General features: G+C 38.0%; 1 protein-coding gene across 3 annotated transcripts in view; it reads right to left on the reverse strand.

Annotated features, from left to right (window-relative positions):
* The window catches only part of ITPR2 (inositol 1,4,5-trisphosphate receptor type 2), a 263,980-nt gene that overhangs the window by 171,917 nt on the left and 74,600 nt on the right, over positions 1 to 17,463 (reverse strand). For all 3 annotated transcript variants that reach the window (XM_085231963.1, XM_085231974.1, XM_085231957.1), the window contains 11 exons: positions 16,828 to 16,982; positions 15,394 to 15,493; positions 15,095 to 15,255; positions 12,390 to 12,531; positions 11,459 to 11,617; positions 10,337 to 10,509; positions 7,978 to 8,097; positions 7,691 to 7,876; positions 6,805 to 7,056; positions 5,224 to 5,368; positions 4,160 to 4,310 (listed from right to left, as the gene is read on the reverse strand). In XM_085231963.1, coding sequence (XP_085088089.1) covers positions 4,160 to 4,310; positions 5,224 to 5,368; positions 6,805 to 7,056; positions 7,691 to 7,876; positions 7,978 to 8,097; positions 10,337 to 10,509; positions 11,459 to 11,617; positions 12,390 to 12,531; positions 15,095 to 15,255; positions 15,394 to 15,493; positions 16,828 to 16,982 — 1,744 coding nt within the window. The remainder of the gene's footprint in view (positions 1 to 4,159; positions 4,311 to 5,223; positions 5,369 to 6,804; positions 7,057 to 7,690; positions 7,877 to 7,977; positions 8,098 to 10,336; positions 10,510 to 11,458; positions 11,618 to 12,389; positions 12,532 to 15,094; positions 15,256 to 15,393; positions 15,494 to 16,827; positions 16,983 to 17,463) is intronic.

A 17,463-nucleotide genomic window follows, 5' to 3' on the forward strand; every position in this document is an offset into this window, starting at 1 on the left:
CTTCATTATGCTATTTTTCATCGCTCAAAAACCAGCTGACCTCAGGTGAGCCTCACAGAAAACCTAATGCATTAGATTAAGGGCAGAAGGTGAGGACACTTCTACAGTTTATACAGCCCTCAGAACTAATGAGGAAAAAAAAAAACACTACAAAAAAAGTACCAATATGCAATGCACATACATTTGCTATCCAACCCCTGACTGAATCTGGCTACCTCAGCCTTAACTACTGCATATCCACTAGCCTTTCCTTTTAGCGTGCAAACTCATCACTGCCTGGTCATGGTGAATCTCCTCCAAACTTCACCTTCTCCTGACATTTCACTATCCCCAAATCCAGTAAGCAATGTCAGAAATAAAACTTTCCTACCATGAATATTAGGGGAAGGAAAGATAGAAAAAAGTACATACATCAGCATGCTCGCCTTGATGATAAAAAGTACCATGGGAATCAAGCCTTCTAGCTGAATTACAGCTATAACACAGATATCGATTCCTAGAAGAGCAACGATCTCTGGAATCACATTAATGCACAGCCTCATGATGAGGAGAGGAATAAAGAAAAAGAGAAATGGTCCATGCCAGAGAAACTCTCAGACTGACTTCCCCTTTGGTCTGATCAAACTCTTCACTGACTGGCAGTTGTTACACTACGGACATCAATGACTAATACAGCTAACTTTTCTAAGGGTTAAAGTTTTTTTTTTTTTTTCATCTAATCTTTTTTTTGTAAATTGCTGGCATAAGTTATTACTCTAGTCTGCCAGGCAGCCACTGCCTCATTAGCTCTGCTAATCAAAATGTGCCTCGAGAAGATACTTGAAATTGTTAACCAGACAAAAGAACAGTTAGCAGACACAGACACAACACTGAGAAACAACATAAAGTTCCCTAGTAGTCCTGGATGAAATCAGGTCCTTCTTGATACAGAGGACCCAGAGGCACAGTAGAAATGGCAGGTCCAACCTCATTCTCAATACTGTTCTAGTAGAAGACTCGACAGTAATTCCCTGATATGCTGATACACAAGTGTAGAAATGGCAGCTCGCTGCTACTGAACTCTGCACAAGAGAAAGAGGGCTTCCCCATCCCAACCCCTGCCAAAGTGGAATCCTTGAGGTGGTGAATCACAGGTGAATCAAAGTGAATCACAACAAAGAAGCAAAGCCTGCAGCATGACACAGGGGTCAGACTTCTCCTGATATGATTCTAGAAGGTGTTCCAAGATCTTGGGATGTTTGTGAACACATCTTTACCCTTTACTCTCTTCAGTCTACCGGTGGGAAGTGCTACCATTGCTATTTGTTCTCTATAACTACCTGAAAGAAGGCTGTAGTCAGCTGGGGGTTGGCCTCTTCTCCCATGTAACTAGTGATAGGACTAGAGAGAATGACCTCAAGTTGCGCCATGGGAGATTCAGGCTGTACATTACTACTTCTCTGAAAGAATGGTCAGGTGCTGGAATGGGCTCCCCGGGGAGGTAGTGGAGACACTGACTCTGGAAGTGTTCAAGGAATGTTTAGACATTGTGTTGAGGGACATGGTTTAGTAGGAAATATTGGTGATAGGTGGGCAGTTGGATTGGAAGATCCTGTAGGTCTTTTCCAACCTTGGTGATTTTATGATTCTATTCCTTATATGTCATTATTCTCATTTCCAAATAATGAGCTGCATGGCAAACAAGTAGCTTGCCTGCTAATACTATCATGTTGCTTCGCCTTCCAGATCTGACATATGCTGCAGCTGTATGGTTTGACTAAAATCAGCTATTCGAAAGATCCATCACGTACAGAGAAAGATGTGCTTTTAATTCTCAGAAAATAAATAACCAATATTGGACAATGCAGATTGGCTCCTGACTATGGAATTATACAGCAGGGTACACTTACTAGAAAAGCAATGACTTAACCTTTTAATTAAAACTGTAAGAAATTTTAATGTTCTTGAAAGACACCAGAATGAGCACTATTAATAAGTCGTCACTTTAACTGAAAATGCCTCATTAAGACACAGTGTAATTTTAAACCCCCTATCTTTTAGAATCTAAAAGGGGGAAAAAAAAAAAAACACACAAAAAAGGATCCAATAATAAAAAATCATTCAAAATTATGATATTTGTATTGAAAACAGAAGCTGGCTGCAGCATTTCCAAGTCAATTCATTTTTAGGATGCAATCTAGGTAAGAAGCTTTCCAAAAAAACACACATCTTTTTTTTCCAGTGTGCTATCTAACAAATGTTTCTAGCCAATTTTCCCCAATCTACCTCTAACAAATAAGGTCACACCTGGAAACTACATACATATCAATTTAATTCTGAGTGAGGTAACTGATGCTGGCATTAAAATCAAGATTTTTAAAGGCAGTAAGGCAAAACACAGACAATAATAATAATTATTAAATAATAAACAATAATCTTTACAGTTACTTTGCAGAACCAATATAGAGAAGCTTGCACACAACATCAAGGGCTACCTCAGCCATCACTGTGACTCAGAATTTTGTAGTAAATCTTGAAGTAAAAGGTCAATTAAGTCTTGATGTTACTTCCACTAAGCCTAACTATGCATCCCATTTTGAAGACTTGCTTCACCAGGTCAATCCTTTATATATATACTTATTTACTTGCTAAGTAATTTTACTAAAATAAGCAAGATATATAAGGAATAATTAATAAACAGGAAAAATGAATTTGGAATGCTGGTTGTGAATTTGGTATCACACTGCTGATACAGCTAAGCAGAGACTACACAAGTTGGTTAAATGTTCTGTGTGTTTAGAGCTCATTTCAAACCTTCTCATTACCTAGTAGCAAAGCCAAAATCAAGATGTGAGTGGATGACAGCTACAGGGTTGGTTTAAAAGGGCTACTACTTAATATTGGTCCAGTGACTATCCTCAATCTGATTGTTTTCAGTTCCCATCTGGTTACTGAGACAAAAGTTACATCACTGCTGGACCTCTGACAGGATGAAAAGCAGACTGTGATGACTTAAGAATCTTCAAATCCCTCACACTGCAACTATAGTACCTGGTGGTTTCTTCTTGAGCCCTTTTCGAATCTTAATTTGGCACTGAATGCTGGTTGTTTTTTTTCTTTTTCTGATGTCTTTTCTTAATGAAAAGCACTACTCTCTTTTGCTTGAGTAGTATGTTTTTCAGATATGAAATATGCTCTTCAAGCATGAACCTCTACAAGCTAGGTGATCAAAAGTACTGAAAAGGTGGTATGAAACTGCTTCTAAATTACATACCTTTGTGCCATATGCATCTTCATAGCTTAATGCTGTCCTAAGCCTGTACTTCCAGAGAAAGAAAGAGGACTAATAAGATGCTTGGGCATAGTAGTCAGACATTGAGGATCATTTTGAGTATCAATTGCACAGATAAATTATACAGCTTATGTTTTACAACCTGCCAAACAGAAAAGTAGAGGGAGGCTGAAGACAATATATAATCATCTTAAGATGGAGATCGTATATAAAAAACTGTAGAAGGCCTCTCCAGCAAATCTTACAGTGATTTTAAATAAGAACACTTGTCTCCCCCCATCAAAAGTCCAGTTCTATTTTTAAGTCTACATAGCACACCTACTTTTAAGTCATCATACAAAAGGCAGTGGGACATACAATATTGTCCCAGGATTGTCAGCTAGGCACTCTGATCTGGTTAAAAGAATATTCTAAACTGACAAACAGATGTACAGGATGGCCTCATCTAGACTTCCATCATCTGGTGCTTCTGCAGTTCTTGGAAAAGTTACACTATATTCTCTTTTTAAGTGAAGTGTAGAGGAGATTGACAAATACTTGTGCCATACATGAGACATCATAATTGCTGTGCCCAGACAAATACTATTTTTGTACTTTCTGGGGATGGTTAATGCAAAGGACACCAAAGCCTGGATCCAGATTTGAGAGTTCAATTCTAAACAAGCAAAGGAGCAGTAGCATCAATACAATAACCACAAATCATGAAGTCTGCAGCTCTGTTCAAAAAAGTTCCTTTTTAGACAAGCATCTTAATGAGACCTGTGATAACGCCCTATTGGTGACTTTATGAGTGGATAAATAACTCAGAAAAATCAGTGAGATATTCCAAAAAGTACCCCAATATAATAAGTTACACACTGGAATATAATATTTTGTTGCATTTCTTACCTCCATCCTGAAACTTGCTCAGTCTTTCAAAGTATGATGACATAGGAACTTGAACAATATCTAGAATTGCCAGAAGTGTACGGGTCAGTCTGAGAAGCTCACTAAAACTATAAAAGCCAAAGTATATGAGGTTTCGAGCTAGATGTACCACCTATGACAAAAACAAAAATGAAGGAAATATTGTCAATCTTTGTGTTATTCATCTGCAAGATAAAGTTGCATTTCACACAGCATCTTGCACAGCAATTGAGATCTAGAGTGCATTCACATTAGTACAAGTGTTTCCACTCATTTAGATTGGCTTTGGACCAAGGCCGTTGACATCAAATGTTTTTCAGAGTCAGACAAAAAGAGTGAAAATAACCTGAGGCTTAAGATGGACTGAAAAGATACAATTGCATCTGAGAAAATAAATAAATAAATAAAACAATCCAGGAAACTGTTAAAAGGGATAGTAGTTGCACAGAAGATGGAAAAGAATGGCATTTGACTGTGGAAATTTGAATGAAGGTGATTTCAGATGACCAGAGGTAGGAGCAAAAAAGTTCTGGAGGTAGATTGAAGAATTGTAAAAGCTATAAGCACTTCCCCCTTTTCAACTTTATTTGAATATATATGATTTATGTCTGTCTGAAGTTTCTGTCAGGAATTTCAAACAATATTTGAAATGCAAGATTATTCAGAGATTTTCTTTCAAATTTCAACACAGAGAATAGTATTTGCTTACACTGAAAAATCCTTGCATGCTGATTTACTAATTTGGAGAGAAAGAATACATCATCGGCCACACTCCCTCTACACACATCCCTTCTCCTGCCACTGAAATGCAACAATCTTAGGAGAAGGAGGAAACAAACAAGCTGTTTGACAGAAGACAGTAATATTATTTTCTGTAGTAATAGTTATCAGTTATAGTTATAGTCATCAAACACCAGAGAACACCAGAATTAGAAATCGGTGTTTCACTGGGACATTTATTCTGAAGGTGACTTTATTTTGAAAGAGCCAGTGTTCACCTAGCTGAAATGAGAAGGAATATCATATAATAGGATGGAGATTGGTACCTCAAATGTAAGTTTATTTTTTTCTTTGTCACCAAAAGGAAAAGGCTGATTTACAACTTCTTTCAAGTACTCTTCCACAAATTCCATAGTTAGTGCAAATTTCCTCTTCATTTCATTTCTAGAAGAATCTGTGAAAGAATCATACCTACAATGCAAGACACAGAAGGAAGGGATCAGTTGGCACTAAAGAATAAATAAACCAACAGTAATGCTTTAAAATCACTATCAGTTCTCTGCAAGGATAAGGGGTAGAGGTTAACTAATTCTACATAGATATGCAAAGACACCAGACAGAGGATGCACAAGCTTCTCCTCCAACAGTAGGAGGTGCAATGAATGGGAATAACACAGACAGAAGGATATAGTTCTGACTGATAGCACTAAGACTGATTCACTAAGTCATTAAATCTCAGCTTTCCTCTCTCATCAGCCAGAGAATGGGATGGAACAAAAACATCATCAAGTACAACTGCCTGACCAGGGCTAACCAAAAGGGAATGTGTACTATTAAGGCATTATCCAAATGCCTCAGAAACAGACAGGTAATCAACCACCTCTCTATGAAGCCAGTTTTAGTGTTTGACCACTAAAGTAAATAAAAGAGTAAATAAAAGTTTTCGAACAACCAGTCTGAACCTCCCTGGGTGCAGTTTAGTGCTGTTCCCACGGAACCTGCCATCATTTATCAAGCAGAAGAGACCAGTACAGCCCTCTCCACCACCCCCACACAGGAAGTTGAAGACAGCAATGAAGTTTCCTCTTAGCTTTCTGTTCTCCTTTACTATCTCTACAAGAAGGACAGCAGACCAGGAAAGAAGGTCAGGACAATCAGCTTCCACCACCAATTAGACTCTGTTGTCCTAAGTCAAAACACTCCCTCATATCAGTAGCAGAAGCAATTCTGTCTGCTGCATTGCTACACTTCGTCCTCTTTATCTCTTCAGCCAGATACTCCATGCCTGGGTCTAGCCCAGCAGTGCTGCTCCATTAAATCACTTAAACCAAAGAGAGCTTCCACTGAAGTCAATTTAACACGTGGAAGACCAAAGCTTTAGTGAACTGTTCCTGGGGCAATAACTGCACTTAGCTGTAAATTTTGGTTTTCCAACTGTAACTTTCAGTTGAGGAAGAAGTTTAAAACTAAATTCCAACGTGGTACATGCCTGATGTTAGGCACGATTTGATTACTTCAAGTTCTGTTGTTCTGATGAAAGACCATTCCATTTTATCCTCAGTTTGTTCTGTATAAGAGAAATAAAGTGAGAAATAAAATGAAGTAAAATGGAAGATGCAGCACTAAAGGCCATGATTTAGTGATGGGACTCAGTAGATCAGGTTGATGGTTGGACCTTCAGTTCAGATCCGGAAGATCATTTCCAACATGGATGATTCTATGATTCTGTTTCCAAGTAAAGCTACTCAAGGAAGTTTTCGAGATTAACAGTAACTAATTGCTCATTGTTCTGCATCTAAATACCTTTTTAAATGCATGCGTTAGCATTAGACAGCTACAACCATTTTGTTCTAAGACTAAACAATAAAATAATTTTTATGCCGTATTTTGCAACATTTTCAACTCACTCATGAATTGTGATCTTGGTAGGAATTTCAGTCCACAATCTGGCGTATCTGACAGGTACCACTGATTCCTGAGGATCTCTGTCCACATGCATGTGTAGCATCAACCGGCAAAAAGAAGCCCGGAGGTCATAAGGAAGGCTTTCATCAGACATACATCGCAGGATCAAGTCTACTGATAGCTGTGCAGAAATCTGGTTGATGGCTAGATACTGGCGGTCCAGGCACATTCTTGCAAAGAGGTTCAGTTGGTACCTTAAATAAGAATAATAGCACATTTCCAACTGATTTATTTGAATACTATGAAACAATGAACCTCAGAATCTCACTTTACAATTGTGATGTCAGCTCTTCTGTTGTAAACAGTAAAAATGATTAAGAGTGGTTTTGCTAACCAAGGGACAAACTTGCCATTAAAAATGTTAATGTCAGGCTCCAATCCCCATTAAGACTGAGCTCCCTTTGAAACTCAAAGCATTGTTCAGTGGAATACTGAAGTATTTAAACGGTTTGTTTTCAATCAGTATAAGACACTGTTCCATGACCCTATCTCCTTTCTATATTCTGGGATATTGTGAATGCTCCTTCAGTGTATGCCTTGCTTCCAAGAACAGCAGAGCATGATACAAATAGTTTCATAAATAAAAGGTAAGAAGAAACATTAGAGAGACACAAAAAGCTGTCACAAACAAAGAAAACTCAGTGTATGTCTGGAATAGACAACTGAGATCGTGATGCTTCCTAAAGGAAAAATCTGAAACAAACTTTTAATTCCTGTTTCTGGTACGACTTGCTTTCCTTTTTTGATATTGGCAAATGGAGTGGATAAGAACAGCACCAGGCTCTAGGGAGAGTTTACGTTTTCATCTATTTGCATAAGCAGTTTTACCTGTAGTAGGTAAGAACTTCTAAATCAACTTTTGTGCCCTCCTTTGCCTCCTGAGCCAGGTGTCTGATGGCTTTGCCATGAGGTTCCTTGTTACTGTCAATCCAGTAAAGCCACACTTCCTCTTCATCAATGTCATCTGAGATGACTGGGCATTCTAAGGGATTGTCCATTTGTGTTGAAATCAGCCTGCAAGTATAAAACATTCACAAGGGAGCCACTAACAAACTGTTACAAATGTAACAACAGAGCAAATAACAAAAAGGTATGCTCTGATTATGGACACTCACTTCGTCTGAATGAGAATGTCAGCATTTCCTGGACTCAGCATAAACTTGCAGATGAGTTCCTGTGTTACTGGTATTGCTGTGGTGTTAGATACACACAGGTCTGACAAATAATCCAGGAACCTGTGCAGTCAAAAAAAAAAAAAACACAAACACAGATGCAACAGAATATATGGTTTTAAATACCACACAGGAACATTGCTCTAAAAATCTCTAGTATATCTCACTAATATACTAAAGAGATTGTATATTGTGAGTTTTTTCAAAATACAGTCTTTGTTCATTTAAACTATTGCAACTCCCAACAGATGAACAACAGCTCTGAGAGAAGCTTTGAACTGTCCTTAACTCAAGGAGAGAAGGAAAAAGACCCCAAGTAAGATACTTCTCAGCAAATCAAAGGTGAAAGAGTTGTGCCAAAACTTAAACAGCCTAAGGATGTCTTAAGCTCATCTAGCAAGAGAGCTCAACTGAAAGTCTTTATCATAATCAGGAACTAAAAGCAAGAACTCATATTCTTATCCATCTTATCCCCCAGGTAATGGATGACTCCCTAACGCAAGCAGCAAGGAGTTACTACTTGTGCTGGAGACAGCCATAGGTCCTCTGAGGAACTCCACTGCACTGGAGGAGTTCACATTTACAGCTTTTAAAGCTTTATTTTGAGTCTCTGATGCGACACAACCAAAGATTAGTGGAAAGAGACCTGGCAAGATCTGTATTCAAAGCAGTCATTCTATGAAAAGCAGAACTAAAACTATTACATGTAAACAGTTTCCTATAAATTTGCATCTCAAATTTCGGTCTTCTGATGTTTAACAAGGTTCACACAGAGGCTTTTGTTACACTTGGGACATTGATAAAATATCAGCTTCTTGACCCTCTTTTATGGATCTCTCAATTTGTATTACCAGTACTTCATACTGCAGCTTTCCCCTCACTGGAATATAAAAAGTGTCTCTTCCTCCCATGTATCTTCTTCTGTTTACAACATTTTTAGGAACTGATTATCCTTCACACCTCTAGCAAATGTGGCTAAAAGTAGGCATGGGCTCAAGAGCCAGTGAGGGAATGGACAGAAGCTGACATACGCACGCAGAGCATATATACAATTTCCTCAGAAATCCAGGTAAAAAAAAAACCATTCACCACCACTTGTTTCAATGCTAAAATGGAGGAAGGCTTTAAATTTTGTAGCCCGTGTGTTTTAGAGCATACTGTCACAATTCTTATTCTCAGTGCTGAAAAAAATCTATGAGACTCTCCATGTAAACAAATGCCATAAGATCAAGCATTTATTGGTCAGATTACACTATCTCAGCAGGGTGTATTTTTCAAAATTTAATTGCACTTGGATTTCAACCTTAAAAAAGTGAGCATATATTTCAAAATGAAATTTAGATATGTAATAATACTAAAATGTCCTTCACCACAAAAAAACCTGACATCAATAAACACAAGAACCCTTCAGCACTGAGGGCATCTGATCTCACATGGCTCCCTCTGTCTGTAATGACCAAAGCCAATACAGTTTAGCATGGCAGAGGCAATAAGATTACAGCATAAGGTAAAATGGCTGCAGACATACAGAGCATAATTGAAGCAGTACAGCACCAGGGCCCTGAGCAATATCCTGAACTGCTAACAGAAAAATAATATTCACAATTACTGAGGACATTATTTGGCCTTCTGTTTTTTAATTTCTTATATTAGCTACTTTTACAACTGAAAATCTAATGAAAAAATTAAATTGATTTTCCATTAAAAAATACATTTATACTCTGACCTAAAGCTGATAAAAATAAATTGTGACAGAGATAGGTTAAAGGCTAGAATTTTTCATTTGAAACAAAATCTGGTCTAGAGCACATGTTCACTGGGATCTTTGCCATCCTACGCCTGACTCGCCATCCTTTCAGCTCTGACTTGCAATCAGGACCTGATTAGGAAATTAGCAGGAAAACTGATTAATAAAATCCTAGTTAAGCTAACATCAACGTCATTTTCATCAAGGTTGTTAGCAGGACAACCAGCACAAATGGCATTTTCACAGAGGAGCAGCAGAGTTACAAAAAAATAAAATTTCTGTTCAGTTGTCTCAATCAATTTAAAGTAAAGCCAAACTTTCAGAAGTGTTCTACAAAAACCTCACTTTTCACCAAGATTTAGATCTGAAATGCAGATATCAACTCTCCAGAAGTATGGTATCTCTGATATTTTCTAGCACAGTGCTGTACGCATATTTTTTTGTGTCTGTGAGGTTAAAAAAAAAAATTAGCTGTAAGAAAGCAATAACATAATAACAAATAGCAGGGAGATTAATTGCTGCTACAAATGTAATGTTATATGGACCACTTCAAACCTTGGCTCTCGATTTCTCCTGAGTAAATTAACAAAGGTCTCTATTTCTTTAGCCGTGATGTGTTTCTCTAGCAGTTTTCTGTTGTTGTGCAGCAAAGCTGTGATGGTGTCTTCTGCCAAAATATCATAACCAATCTGGGACTGCATGACGCAGAAGTTCTTAGCAATATATTCCTGAAAAAATGAAAATCCCTGTGATGATCTGTTAAGAATAATGTTTTTCTTTTAGAATCGCAAATATCCAACTCCAAGTTTAACAATCAAAATAATCCTCAAAACTTTTCTCACTAAACTGGCCCAAACAAGCTACCTAAAATATGTACTCCAAGAAGACAGAATATTAGGATTGACTAACTCTTGTTATTCTTTCATAAATCAAATAAATAAATACATTAAAATAGGTGCAAAATTAAAGAAATGGCAAACTTTTTTTTTAAAAAAAGGAAAACCAAAACTTTATATAATTTTAAGAAACTTTCTTGCTCTCTTCTTCCCTTTTCTCTCCTGCAAGACAAAAATATTTCTGAAAAGTGCTAGAAAGAAAACAAAGTCATCACACATAACAGTTCAATTTTTTATTTTCAGCTCCTTTAGCCCTATAAAGCTAGTAAGGGCTCTTTTCTGTGCTGCAACATACAAAGCACTCAGTATCATGTTCTGAATTATCTCATGTTCATCGGGAGTCTCCAGCAGTGGAAAATCATGCTATCTGATAGAACAGCCTCTGGTTTGACTCACTGCTATCACAACATAAATATTTACAAAACAGAATCACAGAGAATTTTGCCTTCCCCACTGACACCCTGGAGCCTATGAAGGAAGCAGTGGACACTAATCTCAGCCAGAGCCTGTGAAGATACATGGAAGCCCGCCAGGAGAATGAACCTGTGACATTCATTGCTAATCACTCCGTTCATATGAAAATGCCTATAAAACAAAAACACTATTTCACAGCATAAGTCTGTGTAAGCATCTTTCTACTTACTAATTAACCAACACAAAACTTCCATTCTCCCTTAAGATAAGATTACCGGAGGATCATACCTGTAAATGCAGAGTGCAAGACCAAACGCAGGATCTAAAATAACAGAATTTAGGGGAAAAATTCTTGAATACCACTGACCTGGTTCTTCCTATAGTCCTGCTGGGAATGTCTGAGAACTCTGTAACATAACCTTAACATGTATTTGTATGGAGCATATCTCTGGTCACCTAGGTCTTCAAGTCTCAGCATTGATCCTTCACCTTTGTCCTTAAAAGGAGCTTTGAGGATCCCGAATATCTGTTCAAAATCAAAATCACTGAGGATGAAAATCAAGCCAAGATTTTTCCTTGACCTGTACCTGTCAATTTCCTCTGACAGGATCAGAACACAACATCTATAGGCTCAAGTCAGAATTCAATTACTTCATTTATTATCTACAAATCACCGAATAAGAAAGGGGCAAAGGGACAAGGACAATCTCAGACATTACAACATAAGCGTTTAGCTTTGCACTTCCACACCAACTTGGTTGACGCTACTTTTTCTTGACTGCTATCCCTAGTTTAAAACATTGTCAGTTATGCGCCTTAATTTTAGATAAATTAAGGATGAAAAAGCACATATGGGCTGCTATCTAGTTTAATTCTTTTCACTTTATTATTTATTTACTATTTCAGAAAGATACCTTAAAAGAATATTAATTCTGATTTATATGCAAGTCAGTCCTCAAACAAGTCAGGGATATTATAAGTTTTTCTTCAAGGAAAACACTTGCAGGATCAGGACCATGCAGCAGACTTCCTTCAAATTTGTTCAACAATTTACTTGTAAATAAAGTCTTAAAAATCTTATAAGTCATCAGAATTACATGAGACTAACAGACATCAAACTCCGGGCCTTCTGCCGTGAATCTTGATTAATGAGTTTCATGTCTAATGAATCCAGTTACATACAACCCAAGATAGCATAAGCCAACTTACCTGAAACCACCATTTTATCAATTCCTTCTCTCCTACAATCTATTTGGAAGTACAATCAAGTTACTCATACTTGAACATACAGAGTATACCTGAGCCAATATATTTTGTTCCCGCATTAATTTTTGTCGTTCCCGGTTTGGCTTAGTAATGACCACGTCCAAAACTTCCTGCCCATTGTTAGGCACATCAGACACAAAGAAGATCAGATCTTCTAATAACTTGGTCACAAATCTAGAATGAATAGACAGATACTTATTACATACAGTCATTCAACACTTGCTAGGATTCATTAAGGAAGAAAATCACATTTTAGAACAAGCTTTATCTAGCGCATCAGAACGTCAATCACTGCAAAGCTAAGTTTGACATATACCTAAGGCTTCCAGGTCTCAGATCAGAAAAGGTTTGAATCCACCACAGTGATATTTTCCAAGACATTAAACAGCAACCAGAGGAAAAAAGGGAGGATGCAAAATTGATGTAGAATAGATGCAGACTGCTTAGAAATCCAGAATCTCTACCAGCTGATTGTAAGGCCCAGAAATAGTAGACAGATACTCTTAATCAGCCCAGCAACAATTTCCACTGGGAAGTTAGTAACATTGGCCCATGAAACAAGATTGTGCACTCACTAGAGGAATAAAAACACTTTGGCACTGCACTTTTTCCCTACTGACATGAGAAACTATTGAAAAATGACTTGGAAAAAAACACTTTTATTTCACCCATTCTTTCCTACACAAAAGAAGATTTGGCAGAAGTAAATGCTAAAACAGGACAAAGTCAGTGGCAAGCCCTTCCATCTTCAAGCAATGTAGGTCATCGCCACCTTGCTGTTAACATACCTTTCCAGGTGTACACAGAGAGAAGTGTGGATGACCACAAATTTCCTTAAAAGAATTGGCAATCTTCCACAAACAAAACCCAGCACATCTCCCACCCTTAGCAGCATTGTCTGAGTTTGGCAAATATTTAGTCTATAATTACTAAACCTGGCAGGAAGATGCTCAATAGATTTCCAAAGACATCTCTGAGAGCCAGACAGAAAGCTTTCATTAAGTAAAAGAAGGCTTGGATGTTCATCTAATCCCTCTAAATGAGTTTTCAGCCCAGTAGTGGATGTTGGAGAATGGTAAGGTCTCCAGAACAAGGCACCTCACTAACAGAAAAAGCAGGAAAGGTAAATGTAGGATTGATCAACTAGGAGCGAGCTCTTGGAATCCCTACTTACTCAAGCAGGAAAGTAATAAGACAGGGAAACAAGAAGAGGTTTTGTTTGTTTGTTTGTTTTAAAGGAAACCACAAGAACAAACTAATAACAGCAAAATCATGAAATCACAGAACCACAGAATCATCTGAGTTGGAAGGGGCCTTTAAAGGTCATCTAGTCCAAATCCCCTGCAATGAATAGGGGATTTGGACATCTACAGCTAGACCAGGTTGCTCAGAGCTTTTCTTCTTCTTTGCACCGCTTGTTGAATTCAGTTCCAGCAGGGCTTTGGCCTTCCTGACCTAACCCCTACAAAGCCTAGCAGCCTTCCTATATTTCTCGCAGAGTACCTATCTCTACTTCTACTGCCTGCATATTTTCTTCCTACTCTCCAGTTTGACCAGCAGGTCCCAGTTCAGCCATGCTGGTCTCTTGCCTTCCTTTCCTGACTTCCAACACCTGGGAATGGAGAGCTCTTGTGCTCTTCTGCTGAAAGCTTCCTTAAAGATCTGCCAGCTCTGCTCCTCTCCCGTTCTCAATTATTTCATGTGTGTGTTGTACTAGTACATCAACATCAGAGACAGTACTGGATTGCAGTGACACAGCAGTGCAAGGCTAATACAAGGATGTCACTCCTTCATTATGTAGTATCCCCATCTGATTCAACTCAACAATGAATGAAATGGCTTTCCAAGATTGCGTACTAATACCTTGGCTGTTACAGATTTGCCTATTAAGATAAATCCTTCACCTGATACTAAGCCACCTGTGCTAATTACCACTGACAAAAGACTTGTGGACTCGACAAACAGCATAAATCGTTTTGTCACCAAAAATTAACATTTCCAGCAAGAAGCTCTGTATGATGCACAGTAGAATACAAGATAAAAATTAACACTGTAAGAGATGCTATCTAACATTCAGTTTTACCAGACAGCTGAAAACAAATAGCCAACCACATCACTTGCAGTGGGAAATACGTGGCTACAATGTACAACAAAATCCCTTAATTCAGGGCTGGGTGTAAAGAACAGACATTCTTTAAATTGAAGCATGGATGGATATAAAGAGTAAACACTGAAGACAACAGGAAATGTAAAACAGGAAAGTAAACAGGGAAAAATAAAATAACAGAATCACAGAATATCATGAGCTGGAATGCACCCAGAGGGATAATCGAGTCCCCCACTTGGCTCCACACAAAACCACCAAAAATCCAAACCCTATATCCTCAAGCATTGTCCAAACACTCCTTGAACACAAGCATGGTGCCACGATCAATGTCCTAGAGACTCTGTTCCAGGGCTTTTCCTATCCCCAACCTGACCCTCTCCACGCACCTCCATGCCATTCCCTCAGATCTTGCTGCTGTCACCACAGAGATGAGATCAGTGCATCTTATAAGAAAGAAAGGAAAGGGACAATCACAGCAGTCTCTCAGTCACTGCAAGTCTTGCTTCTACTGCCCTAGCAGCATGAACATGCAATACAATGAATTACATGTACCCATTACTGTGATAACATGATACCATGATGCTAGGAGTAACACTAATTAAACAACAACAATAAAAAAAGCTCACTAACCTCCTTTCATTCTGGGTTATTGTTCCATTCTCCAGCTTTTTAACAGTTGATGCTAAGACCTTGTTTGCATCATTAGCAAAGTCCAAGTCTCTGACCTCAGATAGAGGAACTGATACAATGGCAAAAGCCTCCTTGTCCTCTTTTGTTTGGCACGTCCCGATCTGCAATAGTTTGTAGCTTAATTAGGATAACCAATTCACTCACCTTTGCCTAATTATGCATATTTTATAAGTCAAGATCACCCTTAGGAAACTCTAGGAATTATTTTGGGATTCCAACCTTGAGAAATTAGTGTTTACCTTTAACATTACAGGCCTTTCTTCATTGGTGTCTATTGGGATGCTAGTACTAGTAACCCAAGTATTGGTGCACAAATGTCTCAGTCGGACATAAGAGTTCCTATAGGAGAGGAAAGCAAACAATAGGTTAGATGTATCCTTTCTGAGCTAAACTGGGCAAGGTGAGATGTGGTTTAACACATGGACATGAGATGTGAGAGCATGAGTCACACCAGCCACTCATAATAAAAAGACAAGGGAGAACTAGAAGGTACTGTAGCACCCTTTCCCCCCTTGTGTCTCTTTTCTTTCTGATCCAGCATAAAGCAATAATAGGACAGCATCTTGGGATTATGCAGAATGCTGCTTTTAAACATTTCCATAAGTCTAGGATTAAAGTATTCCTTATATGAAAAAAAAAAAAAAAATTAAAAGGTATTTTAAAATCCTAATTGAGTTGAAATACACATCATGAATAAAAACAACTGTTTTCTTATTATTTTTTCTGCCGAGTAGTGAGCCAATTCAACCTGTCACAGAACAAAAGTGCAAATGTAAAACTGATCATAGTTTCAGTTTCATCATTATGATGTACAAAACCTTGTTCCAGGGAGTGAGCATTTACACTATCAGTTCTCAACCAAAAATCAAGTAAACAAAGAGCAGGTATGAGATTCTTCTAAATTCTTTCCATTTGATAATTTCTGGCATTACTAAAAAGCAGAGCTGATAAATCAATTACAATTTTTACTCTGTATTGCACTCAGTAAATATATTCACTACAGTCTTCATTAACACACTCTCTTTCACGCTGATGGACTTTGAGTATTCAAGTAAGAAAATCATCTGGCAAAACTCTGCAGAGCAAATACTTCCAGGTTGCATACATCACTATTTGTAGGTATCTAGCTTTAAACTCCACCCTCGGAACTACTACTAGCACCAAGTGTCTTCATACCCATTCAGCCACAACAAACACCATGTGACTTATCTAATCAATCCCAGCTGAAGTAACAATTGAAGTTTCAGACATTCACAAGTAAAACCTATGAACCAATTACTGACTTAATTTGAATAACAGACGTGTTCAGAAACAGAAACACAGTTCACCATACATATTATTCGGTAGGGAACAATTCAGTTAGATCTACTAGCAGCACGTTTTTTCAAACAGGGCAACTCAATTCTGTTTTCATACATATCTGTGCAACATTTAGCCTGTTATTTTTCTCTTCACAGATTCTCTTTAAGCATCACTTGTTTTATCCTTATGATTATTTTATCCAGTCACAGCGGCAGTATCATGTTTTATACATCTCTTGTTTATCTGTGAACACTCTTCAAATTTTAACCGAAGGATAATACTTGCTTATGTTTGATTTTTTCTGCTTTACTCACAGGCATAATGCTAGAAAGAAACCTTGTCAATCCCACAACTTTTTTTTTTTTTTTTACCTTGGAACCAGGCAATCAGCTCTCTGAAGAGTGGTGGCATCCAGTTCAAAGAGAGACGCGATGTCATTTCCATGTGGCACAGAGACCAAAGTATACATAATCTTCTCCCCTGCCTGGCGTTTCTTCTTTGAAGCAGGAAGGTCGCCATCTCTCTGCTGGTTAGGCACAAAGGTTATTTGCTTGCATCAGGGCCCATTATAAATTCTCCAATTACCTTGTGGACAAGTAATACATCTAAATCGTATTTTTTTTTTGGTGTACATTCTACTAAGAACGTACCGTGACTGGCTTTGGAGCACATAAAACAAAGGATGCACTTTGCCCCAGGCACACACGGTCTCAGACAGTCATTATAACAACAGCAGGTCACCAGCTACAGAGAGACAGCAGTACTGTATACATTATTATTTGACATCTACAACTTCAAAAACCTGTGCCAATTGCAGACCCTTCACTCCCAACAGATGTAACTACACAGTGCTAGCTTGGAAAGGGCCAAAGTTAAAAGAAGAGCATTAACGAAAACTGGATCTTCAAAAGGGAGGCGAGGAGTAAAAAAAGTGAACAATTGGCCTAATTCCTCAGTTGTTTTATTTAAATTTAGATTTTTTTTCCATTCCCATACATTCTGAATCG

The sequence above is a fragment of the Meleagris gallopavo genome, chromosome 1 (assembly GCF_905368555.1).
Source record: "Meleagris gallopavo chromosome 1, MGAL_WU_HG_1.1, whole genome shotgun sequence".
Classification (NCBI taxonomy): domain Eukaryota; kingdom Metazoa; phylum Chordata; class Aves; order Galliformes; family Phasianidae; genus Meleagris; species Meleagris gallopavo.